Here is a 15,582-nt window from a genome sequence, read left to right as displayed (position 1 = left end):
GTTAGAAAAGAAAAAGTGTAAGAGAAAAATTGATGAAAAATCAGGAGGTTCTGCAAATATTTTTCTTTCCGAAGACTAAAAATTTAAGACGGTGTTTGGCACCACCACAACTAAAAAAAAAACTGATTTTTGTCTTGAATAAATAAGTTTGTTTTGATTTTTGTAGCGTTTTGTCCCCAAACTTGTTTTTGCTGCAAAAATTATGTCTAAATTATAAAAATTGTTGCAAATATCTTCAGTTACATCATACTCACTTTCTAAAATAATTTATTGATGTAACATTAACGTGCTGTTAATTTAGCGCAGTTTAAGAGTCTAAACAAAAAATATTTGCATAAAGAGTAGTCTAATAATGAATTATTTCTTCAATAATCTAAGAAAAGGTGATTCACTTCAAAATTCTAATCCGAGAAGAATTTTAATAAGAGGCTAAAAGGTTTAACTTGTTTGGAATAAAATAGTATAAAAAATAAGATGACATCACCAATACGCAACCATTGACACTTCCTTAGTGTCCATGGTCGCATATTAAAGAGAATTTATAAAGAAAGAAATTAACGGGTGAAGGAAATAGCTCACACATGCACCAAAAACTTAAACCCTAAATTTAAAGTTGTGTGATTTTCTTTAGTTCCAAATATTTGTAAAATTTTGTGAATGAAACAAGTGATATTTTAACTTAGCATTTACTTATATGGTTTTCATTTTTGTAAAGTGCATGCTTTGATCTCTATTTTAAAATGTTACATATTTAACTCTTTACACTCAAATTTTCTAAATAAAATTTTATTAATCATACTATCATACATTATATGTAATTAAGTAATAAAATTTAAATTCAAATAATTGAAAATAATTTAATTATATTGATAAAATTTTATTATTTAAATTCAAAATATCAACATTGTTCACAATTAAGTTTAGCTAGGCCAATACCCAAAAGCTCATTCGAGAGAAAAATAGAATACTAGAAAAGAATAGTGCATCATGATTTTTTACGAACATAATTATGAGTCTGTTTAGGTGGCGTTTGGTAATAATTTTTTAATCATTTTTATGTTTTTAAAATTAAAAAGGTGAAAATATTTTTAAAAACATGTTCTATAAAATTATTTTCACTTTATAATTTTTTAATTGAGAATCAAAATTTTAAAAACAAAAACAATCTCTTTTAATATTTTTTAAACTGTTTTTCTTAATCAATATTTTAGACTCTGACCAGACTTGGACCCAAATCCCCCCTCCAATGGCCCTGGTGCTGAACCCGGCCTCTGACCCAAACCTGAATCTGGCCCCGGACCTAAACCTGACTTAAATAAAATCAAAAAATAAAAATAAAAATAAATTTGACAAAACACAATTTTATTTTCTTTTTTAAAATTGAAAAACAAAAGTGGTTACAGAACGCATTTTTGTTTTTCAAAATCAAAATTTTAAAAAATAAAAATTTTACTTTTATTTTGTGATTAAAAAATTAGAAAACAAAAGTGTTACCAAATAGCACCTTAGTATATTATATTGTGTTGTGTTGTATTGTATAGTATTGTGTTAGGTTGTATTGCATTGTATTGCATTATTTAATACAGTACTTTGTTTGACATTATATCATATTAATAGGTTGTGTAAAATTATACTATTTAATACAATAAACTCAACATCAACCCCGACCCCGAACCCTATAGCACGAGAGCCCGAACTAGGCCACGACCTCAGACGTGACACGACCTAGACCCAAAGCCGTCCTTGAATCCTAAACCTTGACTCGGACCCGGACGTTAACCCTCACCTCGAATCTAGGGCCGGCCCTAGGCATAGGCGGGCTAGGCCCGTGCCTAGGGCCCACACTTTTCGGGGTCCCAAAATAAAAAAATAAAAAAATTTATTAGGCTTTTATTTAAGTAAAATTTAAGTGTATTATTAGCAACAAATATTCATAGCTTAGTTGTTTGAGGTGGATGGCATAATGTTCAAGGTCATGGGTTTAAATCCCATAACACTCTTCTTTTGATATTTTTTTTAATATATTTTTGAAGGCCCCAAAATTTAATTCGTCTTGGACCCATATATTTTCAGGGCCGGCCCTCGAATCCATACCCAGCCACCAAACCCCGACCTCAGATATTTTAAAATATTACAATACTAATTAATACGAATCATTTGCTATTTCATCAAAAAAAAAAAAAATTAATACGAATCATTTCCCTATATTAAATAATAGGATTCAATTAAATTAAAACTTATAATCTTAATAATTAATACAGTACAAATATTATCTAAATATATTGTTCATTCTTATATATTATTATTTTTTATTATTTTATGTTTGTATAAATTAATATTATATATTTAAAATGAATAAATATATATTTTAAAATATGATAATTTAATGATGTAGAGAAAAAAAAATTAAGAAATTGGTGTATAGTGTAATATAAAAATTTGAGGTAAAATAAAAAAAAAAATTGAGATTTTTATAATGTATTTAAAAAAATAAAGTGCCCTTAATACAATAAAATGCTTATATGACCTACCAAATAAGTACTATAATAAGATTATCACTAAAAACAAAAAACACAATAATAAAATTTATCAAATAACCAAATTAAAATATTACAAATAGATTAATTGAACTTCCTTTAAATGAGAATTGCTATAAAAAATAAAAAAATAAAATAAAGTAAAACATTTAAAATCCTCAATATATAAATATAAACAATTATTTTTTGGATATAATTTCTTGTGTGGAGATAGGGGTGTTCATTAATCCAATTCGCGCTATTTTGTTCGTAGTGCGTTCGATCCGCACTAAGTGTACATTTTTTATTTTAGATCCAATTCAATTCGTATAATAACTCAAATTCAATCAGCAAAAGTGCAGATTGGATTATTTATTTTTTAATATTTATTAATAAAAATATTTTTTTTACATAACTAACAATAAATAAAAGAAATTATTGTTATTTTATGTCTTTAACAATAAATTAAAATAAGTAAAACAAAAAATAATAAATAATAAACTCGAAGGAAAAAGAAGAAAAAAAATTATATGTACTAAAGAAAATATTTAATTTTATTTTAGGTTATATTTTTCCTATAAATAAGAATGAGATATACATTTTATGTACTAAGTTCTAAAATAAATTTGTACCAAAATTTTAAATTCTTATCTTTAATATAAAAATGTTAATTGTATATATAATCATTTTTAAATATATATATGTAGATTAAATTGAATCAAATCAATTTCTTTTACATATCAATCAACATACCAATTAACATTTAATTTGCACAAGTGCGAATTTTTGATTTTTCAATCCAATCTAATTCAATCCGCAAGTGCAGATATTCGCACTTTGCGAATTGGATTAGATCGTGCATATTAAATTAGATTTAAGTATTTTAGCAATACCCCTATGTGCATATAAGAACTCCCTTACGATTATTACTACTTTTTTTTTTAATCTTATTTCTATTCAAGACTATCATATCATACACAAGAAAATAATAAGATAGTCTTGATTAGGAATGCAACTTCATAGAAGTAACTTAATTAAAGCTACATTTAAACACAAGTAGACTTATTAGGAAAAACTTTCAGCAAAAGTAGAGATGATATCCAATCAAAAACACCACCATGAAATGGAAAATTCTTGTCTAGCATAGAAGATGGAATTTCACTTTGCAAAGATGGCATTACTAAATAATTAAGATTACACTCTGATTTGCCAACAACATCTCAAAGAAGGTGTATAATTAAACTGAAACTTTAGTACTTGCATGCATGATGATCTTATAATACTAACTCCTCATATAGCAAAGTTCACCAAATCTGTACAAGCTATTAGGTAATCGATTCTAAGAATATATTCTGTACAAATACATATGCATGACCTTGAATATGATTGCAATCAAAGCCCCATATCAAAGACTACAGAAGAGAGACACCATTTACCCGATATGATAAAGATGCTTTACAGAATCGAACAACCAGAAGACGAGTGCTGAACTTGTAAAGACTGTCAATTCCACGGGTGCCAAATGAGTCAACCTTTTTTCAGTCTGTTCTATAAGCCCAGCCATGTTTGCTTAAAAAGGCTTGGACAGCTTCCTTTATGGCCAAGTTAGGAATTAGCTGGTCTTCATCAAGAGCCTCACGGGTAATCGGATCAAATTTACCAACCTAATTTCAATATACAAGAAGTGTCAGAGCATAACTAGGATTATACAGAAGAACGAGAACACGAAAGCTAGTAGACACAATTCACAACTAAAAACCACACCTTTGAGATATGCTCCATAATCACAGATCGCTCATATGTAAGACCACTAGGAGTGATGACCGGATCACGGAATAAGTCTAGCGTAATTTTACAACATAGGTAATCTGGCACCTGTAATTTTTAGTCAGTGTCGTTCACTATATGGCTAGTAAGAATTTGTCAAAAGTGCAAACTAGAAAGGAAAAAAGTTATCTTGATCATTAAATCCACACCTCTTGTAATGTGTCTGCATCTTGAGCTATCTGAAAAACGCTTTCTAGAGTCTTTAACTGGTCAATCAGAGTTGCAGAAGCTTCATCAACAAACCCCTCTGTTTCATAATCATCAAGTGAGTATTTCTGTTTGAGTGCGATTTCACAAGCATCTCTACAGCACCAGACGAAGAACAAAATGGCCCATTAAATAACAGAATGAGCAGAGGCACTAACTAACAATCACAAAATTGTTTCCCATCCCAAAGGCCTAAAGTTATAAAGGATGCTTACTTCAAATTCTGCAATTCCCATGAACGCTTCGTAGATGCATGCTCCCACTCCAGGTATTTTGCTTTTGCAAGCTCTTGCCAAATCTCATCCACTATATTACTCTTGGGGTCAGCACCTCTCCCAAGGTCCAAAGCCTACACAAACACAGTTCAAATTTTAGACAGTATTGAGTCTTCATTGTGTTTTGCGCTTACAAGTACAATTATTATTATTATTTTTTTTTTTGCATATATTTATAACTTGTAAATGTTATTTGATTTCCAGGGGTTTAATAGATCAGTGGAAAGAAAAAAAAAAGGCATAATTGGTGGGATTCTATTGGGAATCAAGTTCTTGAATTCCATGTATTGATGTTGTATAACCTTATGCTAGACAAGTAAATTTCCTGAACGAATAAAATCCCTCCATCTTGCTGTATCGTTTTTTCAATCTAAACATTATCATGTACTTTTTTTAAAAATAAATAAAACACTTATGGACTACAAAAATTCCCAAGTCAACAAGCAAAACAATGCTAAAGACTAATCCAGGATTGAAAGAGCTTCATTCATACCTTCTCCAATTCCCTTATTCCTTCTGCATGCTCTTTCCTCTGCATTAAAGCAAGTCCCAACATATAATGACCCTGAACACAACAAATCAACATTAATAGGAAAATGTATAAGTGTAGTGACCGAAAAAAGTAAAGAAAAATGGAATGGCATACAAATTAGATGCTACAAAGGAAATGTTGAAAACCAGAAGTAGAAGGAAGTGAAATAAACAAAAGACATACATACAATATTTACTCCCAAAAAGTACATACATTTCAGTTAACTTATCCCACACTTATTTCCAAACATAGTACGCAGAACAACATGCATATGAAATAAATATAAATATCTAACTCCTAGACTGCCTTCTTGCAAACTTGCACAATCAAACTTCCAATCATCAACGAGCAAATGAAAACTTAAAAGACCAAACTTTACAGGTTTCGTGATATGGGAATTTAAGTACCAAAAAAAATGTATAGAACAAGTTTAAGCCAGCTTAATTAAGATTCTAACCTTAGCTGAGGTTTTGTCAAGCTGAATAGCTTTTCTACAATCATCTTCTACTTTAGCCCATTCACTGCATAACACCATTACCAATTGAAAAACATATTTACATTAGAAGTTGCAACTATAGATAATCAGCAATAACAAAAACTGATCAAATTGAGGAAATGTGTCATATTATAACGAACATACTTCCTCTTGAGATGGCATAGAGCACGATTCGTCAAATATACAGGCACATTTGGACAAAGGGTAATTGCCTTTAAAGAAGAACAACAAATAAAAAACAACCATTAATTTGAGTAAAACCCAGAAATCAGCTTACCCCAAAATTAGGTTCTTTACTAGAACAATCACAAAACCCATAAATGATTCAAAAATCACCGAAAGAAAAAACAAAGCCCATGAATCAAAACAATCTTTTTCTTTAATAAAAAAAGGAAAGTACCGCAGTATAAGCATCTATGGCGGCACCAAATCGACCTTTCTTGAAGTAATGATTCCCATCTTTCCTAAGTTGCTCCGCTTGTTTGGCCGGCGACAAGCCCATACCCGGCCCCATTTCTTTCTGCAAAACTTCCTTCTTTCGTCAAATGATCGTCTACGAAATCGAAAAGGATAATCTTTTTCCCTATTGAAAAAAAATTAGGGCGATAATCAATTGATTCAAGAGATTTCTAGACGAAATGAAGGAGAAAGAAACTACCCAGACCCAGTTGACGAATTTTGATTTTCATTTGTTTACGTTTTTATACAAAATAAAAATAAATAAATAAATATTTCTTTAATTTTCATTTTTCTTTTTTCAAAATTCCAAACGAAGCCCAAGCGGCAAACCGATCACGTGCCAATCTATGGTGAATGGGATTTAATTGGATTGCTTATGGCTCAAATTGAAACCTAATTGGTGGTGAGGGTGAGCGAGGTCACGTGATCAATTTTAATTTACAGAAATGCCCTTGTTTCATTGCAATACTAATATGTAGATTAAATCATTTATTCCACCATATAATAATGGAAAATTAAGAGAAAGTGTAGAGTTATCCATTTGGACCAATAACAATATTCAATGTGGTTATTGGGTCAATCATAAAATCTTTATAATATTATTACAAGTTTGGAAAGACTAAAAAGGGAACATCAAGATCAATTTCCTAAAAGATTGTATTTTTGGTTCTATCCTTTGGATCATTAAAATAAGGTTTAAAAAAGTAAAGAGGATTATATATATTGGAAGGAGAACCATTAGCATATATGGCCAATCTAAAAACAGTTTTGTTGGTATTAGAATTCAACTCATCATATTTAAGTGCATAATTTTCTATTACTATTGTTATTAATTAATGATAATAATATTTGTTTGAGAAATTAAAAATGGAATAATTGGAGATGTTCTTTAATTTATTTTGAGTTGACCTCTACACTTAAATCAGGTATCAATTCAAATCAAATACCATAAATCTTCTAGGGCTTACTTTCCAAGGAATGTTTTGGATTCTCAAGTCCAAACTATAAGCAATGGTCACTGAGAAATTAATTAGGAACTTGAAACACAAGTATTCTGATAATTGAGTTTTCAACTTTTCATTTTTGAAGGGAACAAAATCAATCAGTGTAAAGGTCTAGTCGTCACCTAATAATATGAAAATTATAAGATTCGTCTGTACTTTCAGAAAAGTAACTTAGTGCACAAGTCACAGTCTCATAGCCAATTAGCAATGACTACTTCTCTCAAAAGTTTGACTCCTTCCCAAACAAGTAGTTGACTTGACATTAGACCCCACAAACAAAAAAACAGAAACAGAAAAGTAAATAAACTCATAACTCCCAAAGTATGTATATAATACAAAACAGTTTTTGTGCATGTGAAAGAATAAGCTAAATATTGACATGGTACAAAAGTTTTACACTAATTAAGATTATTGTAAATTAAACATTGGGATGAAATACACACTAGCTTCTGCTGAGACTAGAACCTTCTCCTTCACTAACTTCAGAGTTGCCGGACGATGACGACGATGGTGACACTGATGAGAGTTGTTCTCGAACAAGATCAGCTAGTCTGGAAGCTTCTTGGTCTAATTTCAGGGATTGCCTACGCAAACTCTGCACATATTTTGGCACATTAGATATGTTTCTGCGAAGATTATTCAAGTTGCTAACAAAACAAAGTAGTTCATACCTCTGAAGCCCATAAGCAATCCTGCTCCTTGCGAGGAATTATATGAATATGAGTCTGAAATTCAAGTGTAAGAAAACAATATTAGCAGAAGAAGCTCACTGATTTTCCTCAGTATATACAGCTAACACACTAGACTTGTTTTCTAATAATATGCCATATCAAAATAGCTTCGGAATCAAACTAATTGTATTCTGATTGAAAGATTATAACTGGGGAATGATAAAGAAAGTCATTAACAATAAAAACTCCTTTAAGTAATTCAAAATATATTTATAAAATGTTTGACAGGTTGATTTACTTTTTAAAAAATTAAAAACTAATTACAATTTAGACACTATTCTTATTAATAAGAACTCAAATAGGGACTAAAACTTTCTATCATTACAATAGAGATTATCCCTATAAAGAGGTTTTACGTTCTTGAGATAAACACTTTTTGAAATATCAATAATAATAATAATAATGAGAGCATAAAAATGATCAGTAACTCACATGAAATATAACTTGGCCCGCAGCTGCACCGTTATTAACTAACAAGTTGAATGAATCTGCATGATTTGTTTCAAAAGGCGAAAGCATGATCAAAAGAGTTGAATTTAAATATGCAGGATATATAGCAATCTACAAAGCTGTAAATATTAAAGGCAAACAGAAATGCTCAAGTAAACTATGTTTTAACAAGTAAAAAATACCCAAGAATCCTCAGAAGTCGCTTAGCAAGGCCAAGTTCGACAATGGCTCCCCCGTTTAGCCCTACAATATGTGGGGACCCTCAAACCTTTGGCATACCCCTCTTCAGTAAACTAAAAGTACTTTTATGGCTCGTGTAATTATTCACAATTGAAAACAAATTACAAAATGAGCTATAGAGATGCACATCTAAACTAAAGCTTTTTGGCTCTATTGATAGTGATCTGTATAGAGTAGAGTTCAAACAAAGGCCTGCCAACTCTTTTCACACTATAAATCAAGCCCTACTTAATCCAGTTGTCAGTTGATAGCCTAAATTTATTACCATAAAAGGTCTACAGATGCAAAATAACTTTAACTAGCTAATGTAGAGTACTTATGTTTTTAAGCTGCAAAACAAACCAAAAATAGCATGCTCTCACTAAAATGGTGTATATTTCGGAATGAATGAATAGAACCCAGAGCTTGGGGAGCAAACAGCAATACCATTTTCTATTGATTACCTAAGAATAATAGATCACATACTGAATTAGAAAAGTGAATGAGATTGGAGTGTTATGTTATTTCCAACATTCACCGCACTGTCTATATCCATAACCTATGCGTTAACTTATTAAATACACGAATTATGGCTATAAGTCATCAGTCATCCCAGGGTCGAGTATCACTTTCCGTGAAATACTATGTATTTAATTCTTAATTTTTAAACTATGTGTTGATTCTTGGTACAATATAGATAGATTTTCTCAAACTTACAGTGCGCATAAATATGAAAAAATATTAATATAATAATTTCATTGAGAAGATCCTTGTACATTTAATTGAGAATGTTTATTTTCAATGAAGTAAGAATGAACAAATGGTGTTTCATTGCTGCATACATAAAGTATAAACTTAACATTTATATGCATAGTAATACATGAAAGGTAATAATAGTCTCTTAGAGGTCTTACTACAGTTTTTTTGATCACTAACCTCTTGTGAGTGATAGAGGACTTACTACTATGATTTATGTATTTATTACATAATATAAATTTTGATGAGATTAAGTTAAGACATAAGTTCATACGGACCAAGTTATCTCGTTCATTATCTATTCATTAGGCATCATAGCCATTACGAATGCTTTTCATATTAAATTAAACATAGGTTTGATTCCCAAGCTCTAAACTACCTGAAAATAAACCATCTATATATGCAGTAACAAATTTTGTGACAATGCTACATTTTAGCCCCTAAAGCAATGCTCTTTCTTGTATTTTCATTATAAATTTATTTAAAATTAAATTCTAATCAAATTTATTGTGCATTTATTGAATAATACTGACTACTAAAGAGTTTACTTCCAAGTAGCATTCACGCATTAAAGCATCTATATGAAGTACCAAATTTTTTGGCAAATGCTATACTTTAGCCCTATAGCAATGCTCTTTCTTATATTTGCTTTAGGAATTTATTTAAAATTCAATAATTATCAAATTTACTGTGCATTTAATGAGTACTCTGTCAAATAAACATTTAGCTTTTTCACTCGCATTGGAGATGGTCTTACAAAAAACGAAAACTTGTTAATGTAACTAATTATGAAGACATACCAGAACCAGTAGCTTTAACTATTGCAGAGCTTATTAAAGGAACTTTGGAACACATTGCAGCAATCACCTGCAAAACAATTTTGGTAGTCACATGTAAATCTCCTCAATAGAGTGGCTATCAGAAGTCCAAAGCAACAAGTGTAAGTCACACGAAAACAGCTATAGCACTTTTGATAGTACTTAGTATTAACAATACAGCACACACAAACTATGTTTGGAGTATAAAACCTGCTTGACCTAAGGAAGAAAAGAGGGAGTCTATGAACTTGTGGACAGGGATTTAAAAGTAGCTAAAACTGATTTGAAATCTGTAGTTATCCTTTCCCCCCAAAAAATTTTACGGCTAAAGAATCTCCAAACACACTCTTAGTCATTGTTTGTCACTGTTGGTAGGAAAGTAAGGAAAGTAAATTACATAGGAAAAGAAGATAGAAAAGAAGAGTGCATTCCTCCCTTGTAGTGTTAGATAGGGGAGAGTAAAGGGCAATTCTTCTCCCCTTGTTTGAAAGAAGATTGCTAATAAATTACCAAATCCAATATTTGTTTGGACAATGTTCTCCTAAAGTCATTCTAATTTATAGAGTTTAAAAATTGGATAAACCTACCATTTCTGCCCATATCAAATACACTCTTAAGACCCTATTTATGGATTCAAATTGATTGTGCACAAATTTCAGTTACTTACTGATGGAGGAGTTGCATCCAATGAAGAAAAATGAGACTTTGGGATGATAAGAGAATGCCTGCAAGGACCAGAAGCAACAACATAGAAACTTATATTAGCAAACTATCAAAAAGACATTATCTACTTTAGAGTTTTGACATGTCTATGTATGCTATGTTAGCATGGAAAAGTAGCAAATAAAGAAAATTGTAACTGTCATGATACCTTACCCACGACTCAGCGGATTCGAATCCAATATACACAAACACGCATCATCTTCATAAAGCTGTAGGTACCAAATTCAGCAAATAATAAAACATTGAAGATCAATTACCTAAAAAGAAAGATTGTTCCATGTCATATCAATTCAAAAAATAAACACAGCAAATTCTATATACCAAGTACCAAAATTGAATCTCAGAACATTTATTCATGTTATACTAAATATATTAACAGTAACCACACAATTATCCAACTCTCAATTTCAATTAACGTAATCACAAGTCTTATATAGATTTCATAACCCCAAAAAACAAAAATTAAGCAAAATACTTTGCATTTATATGAATAAGAAAACCTTAAAAGCCGGTGATTCACCGCGTATAATCCTACAAAAGACGCATGCTCCATTGAGAGACTTCCCCTGATCAGCATCAGAACCAGAACTGGAGCCCGAAACAGAAACGGGTTGGAGTCGGGGCTGATGAAAACCCGACCCGGTTGAACAAATGTGCGCTGAGATAACGGCGAGTCTGCGGCGTGCGTCCATTTTTGTCAAGACGAAGCTCCGGTGATTGGATCAGTGGGAGGAGAAGAAGCCATGTTGATTGGAGTTTTGATAAGTCAAAGTGAGTGGAATCGAAGAAGAAAGCCAATGGAATGGAATGAATGGAACCCAAACTCCAATGGTTCTCTGATTTTATTTTATTTTTATTTATTTTTAAAAATAATAATAATAAAAATAATGAAAGTGGGGCCAAGTGAAATAGAGAAGTGTGCGGTGGAGGAAAATGGTTGCCGGTGGTTGGCTATGCTTATCCACATCCACATAGTACCGGTGACACGTATCACCCTTTCGTAACCATTGCATGAAAAGTTTTCATTCACAAAATGGACTTCTTCAAATATTGATCAGAAATGCTAGGGGTACTAGTGGTGCCTCCTAGTACCCTCTTATGTGTCATGATCGCTATGGGTTTAATTAAGTATCGGGTCCCACATAATTTAATATAATAACTTTTAGAGAGTATCGCTAACCAATCGCAACGCGACATGTCGAGAAGGTGCTAGGCACCACTGGTACCTAATATCAATACTCAATATTAATAAATGATAAAAGATATCAATGCTAAGAAAATTGCTAAAAATTATAATAGGTGTTTAAGTATTTTTTTGGTATCATACTATTATTTGTATAATTAAGTATAGGATCTCATATAATTTTAAAAAATATCGTTAATCAATTATCAGGCATCACTTATAGAAGGTGTTAGGCATTACTGTTACCTAATATCAATAGTTTAATGCTAACTATCGCTATTAGTATACTTAAATATTGAGAATTACTAAAAAAACGTCTAGTATTTTCTTTTGTATCATAATATTATAGGGCTACAGCTCTCACTAAACAAAATATTACACTTAAAAAAAATTACACATATATAATTTTTTTATTTTGATAATTATAAACTAAAATATAGTAAATCGCCTCACAAAATAAAATAAGTAGGAGTGATTATAATATAAAAAATGGGGTTGGTCATTACTTAGTTATAAATTCAATAAGTTGATTTCTAATTCTTTATTATCAAACATCATCACAGCACAATTTTTTTAAAAGTAGCTTTTAATTTTTTCATATGAGCATCTGGTATGTCAAAAAGTTATGTAAATTTGGCACATAGTAAATTTTATATTAAATTTAGCACAAAATTTACATCACAATAAATTAATAATTTTATTATTTATTTTATTTATGTCACTTTTACTATTTTATTAGTATATTTAGCTATAACATTAATTATGAGCTATTTATATTTATTTATTATTATTTTACATAATAAAACAATAATAAAATTATTATTTTTTATACTTTGAATAAAAATATTAAATTTTGCACTAAGTTTTATAATTGAGAAATTTGCGGCCAAACTTCTTTATGTTTCATTTATTTAACACTTAACTCTCTTTTCTTTATTTTTGGTGGGAAAACCCCCTTAAGTCCCATTCCGCTTATAATTCACTGTTTTGTGCATTCACCCCGTTAACCCCTAAATACAACCCAACCTATCTACCCACGTGGCTGCTTTAATACACATATAGTAATTAAAACAATTTTTGTGTTTTAAAAATAATACATAATAAAATAAATCTAATAAGTAAAATCTGAATTTAAAAATTTTTTCCCCAGAATACGTTGACTGTGAGTATTGGAGTCAAAGCTTTGGACATGGTTTACACACACCTGAGCTTTAGAACCCAATCAGAAAATCAACTCCTCCAATATCAAAATATACTTATGCTCTAGATCTGGTCGATTTTAGGGCCGATTTATATTCTTTTGGAAGCATTTGGTGAGTTTTGTTCTTCTTTCCATGATTTTATTTTTCTTTGATGGTTCACATTGTGTAACGAAAATGGTGGTTTTTGGAAGATTATGGGTATTGTGATTTTTGGCATTGGTTGGACCTTGAAATTTGTGAACGATCAAGAAAAGTGATATTGGGCTGCTTAGAAAAATTCTACAGTTGGAGAGTAAAATTTCCTCCATTACAACAATGGATGAAGAACCTGCATATTCAGTGGACAGGATTCGTAACATGTCACAACAAGAGAGTTGAATCAATTGTAGAAAGCTATGGTCAATACATTTATACCCCATTTTCAATATTCAAACCCACTTCAATATTCAAATATTTTTAATATCATTTCACCATAACCCACACTGCCCCCAAAAAATAATTATCTATAAAACCCACCATTGTTACCCTGTTCAACCAACAAACAACAAAGGAAACATTTTTTTTTATTATTATTATTAAAAAAATCCTAACTTCACAAGCGATAGCATACCGTCATCCGGAGGATTGTCATCTTCTCCTCTGATTTTTACTGTGGTCTTCACCTCTGATCATCGACGGTAGTGGAAGCTGAAGAAACGACCACCCACAACAATAACCAGCCCCTGGTTCAATCAACGATGTGCCCCAGACGATTGCGAAGGCAACAAAACAAAAAAAAAAATCCTTTGACGACGGCACACACCACATAGCTACATTTTCGCCGGCAATGGAAGCTGGAGAACCGACCACCCACAACAGCGTCTGCTCTTGATTTTTGAGGATACCAGTGGGTTTGGGAGTTTGGGATTATGGGTTTCGACAGAAGAAGAAAAGGCAGATTTTTTTTTTTATGTAAAGAAGAAACAGATTTTGATTTTGAGAGGTTTTATTAGATTCTGATATAATTTTGTAAATATTTTTGGTTTTTATTTTATTTTGTTTTAATTAGAAAAAAAAGTTCTAAATTTAAATTTTAATTATTAGATTTATTTTATTATGTATTATTTTCAAAACACAAAAATAGTTTTAATTACCACCTGTGTATTAAAGTAGCCACCTTGGTAGATAAGCTAAGTTGGATTTAGGAGTTAACGGGTCAATGCACAGAATAGTAAATTGCAAACGGAACGGAACTTAAAGGGGTTTTCCCACCAAAAATAAAGAAAAGGGGGTTAAGTGTTAAACAAATGAAACATAAGGAGGTTTGGCCGCAAATTTCTCTTTATAATTTTGTATTGGAACACAATTCTAAAGATTGATGTAACAATATCACAAAATTATTGTTTGTAACAAATATAACACAATCTTATAAACTAGGCCAAATGGGCCTAAAATGTTTACTGGAGATACATAAATTAAATGAAATTATCATCCACATAAACAATCATGACTTGGTGGATTTAGTTATTGGCAAGTGTTCCTTATTTTTCATCAGAAATTAAATAAATAAATTCGAAACCTTGGATCAAGTAATTAATAGTTGATGTGATATGAAATGGAGTGTTACTTTTCAAAGTTCAAGGAATAGAGACAATTTTTTCAACAAAGCCACTTTAGAAGAAAGAAAGAAAAATTAAAACATAAAACACATGAGAACGTGAAAGTTAAAGTGAAAGTAAAAGTGAAAATTAATTACTTTGCAAACAAAAAAAAAAGAAAGAAAGTGAAAACTAATTAAAGTAAATAGTTTTCATTGATATGGGTCAAATCAAAAAACGTGAAAAATGGATTTGAATGTAGAAAGACTTTGTTATAATACGACATTTACTAATTTAGCTAGATTTATTTACATAATTCTCAAAATGCATAGTGTAATAGTTTAATTATAAAAATTTAATTTAGAATAATTATCAACTTCGTATGTTTGTTTATTAATTAGGTAATAATTACATAATTATTAATAAAAAATAACAGAGAAGTCTTATTTGTCAAACATGTAAATTTGTTAGGCTAAAATTAGTCTAAGATTCGGGTCATATTTCGGTTAGTTTTCACTCTTTGTTTCTAGTTTTAGGGCTATATTACGCTTGATTCTTTTGTTTCAGGTCCTCGGGCATTTAAAGAAAGTATGTACAAGAATTGAGG

At 30.6% G+C, this 15,582-nt stretch overlaps 2 protein-coding genes across 3 annotated transcripts; both read right to left on the bottom strand.

Annotated features, from left to right (window-relative positions):
- Positions 1 to 3,672: 3,672 nt before the first annotated feature.
- LOC115715137 (E3 ubiquitin-protein ligase CHIP) lies at positions 3,673 to 6,642 on the bottom strand. Of its 2 annotated transcripts, XM_030643948.2 has the most exons (8): positions 6,254 to 6,642; positions 5,998 to 6,065; positions 5,815 to 5,878; positions 5,319 to 5,390; positions 4,766 to 4,899; positions 4,493 to 4,646; positions 4,281 to 4,391; positions 3,673 to 4,180 (listed from the first exon to the last, which is right to left on the bottom strand). In XM_030643948.2, exons 1-8 carry the CDS (start codon positions 6,365 to 6,367, stop codon positions 4,055 to 4,057), a joined length of 843 nt encoding a protein of 280 aa, XP_030499808.2. In that variant the 5' UTR covers positions 6,368 to 6,642; the 3' UTR covers positions 3,673 to 4,054. The 2 variants fall into 2 exon arrangements, with proteins under 2 accessions (XP_030499808.2, XP_030499809.2); XM_030643949.2 differs by lacking the exon at positions 5,998 to 6,065 and having other exon boundaries at positions 6,254 to 6,566.
- A 960-nt stretch (positions 6,643 to 7,602) lies between these two features.
- Positions 7,603 to 11,857, bottom strand: LOC115714600 (adenylylsulfatase HINT3). Its single transcript, XM_030643344.2, has 7 exons — positions 11,514 to 11,857; positions 11,167 to 11,222; positions 10,958 to 11,015; positions 10,273 to 10,339; positions 8,480 to 8,535; positions 7,988 to 8,041; positions 7,603 to 7,911 (listed from the first exon to the last, which is right to left on the bottom strand). The coding sequence occupies exons 1-7, from the start codon at positions 11,703 to 11,705 to the stop codon at positions 7,759 to 7,761; spliced, it is 636 nt and encodes a 211-aa protein (XP_030499204.1). The 5' UTR covers positions 11,706 to 11,857; the 3' UTR covers positions 7,603 to 7,758.
- Positions 11,858 to 15,582: the final 3,725 nt, after the last annotated feature.

Source organism: Cannabis sativa, chromosome 4 (genome assembly GCF_029168945.1).
Source record: "Cannabis sativa cultivar Pink pepper isolate KNU-18-1 chromosome 4, ASM2916894v1, whole genome shotgun sequence".
NCBI classification, from domain to species: Eukaryota; Viridiplantae; Streptophyta; class Magnoliopsida; order Rosales; family Cannabaceae; genus Cannabis; species Cannabis sativa.
This window is presented reverse-complemented; position numbering and strand designations above follow the sequence as displayed.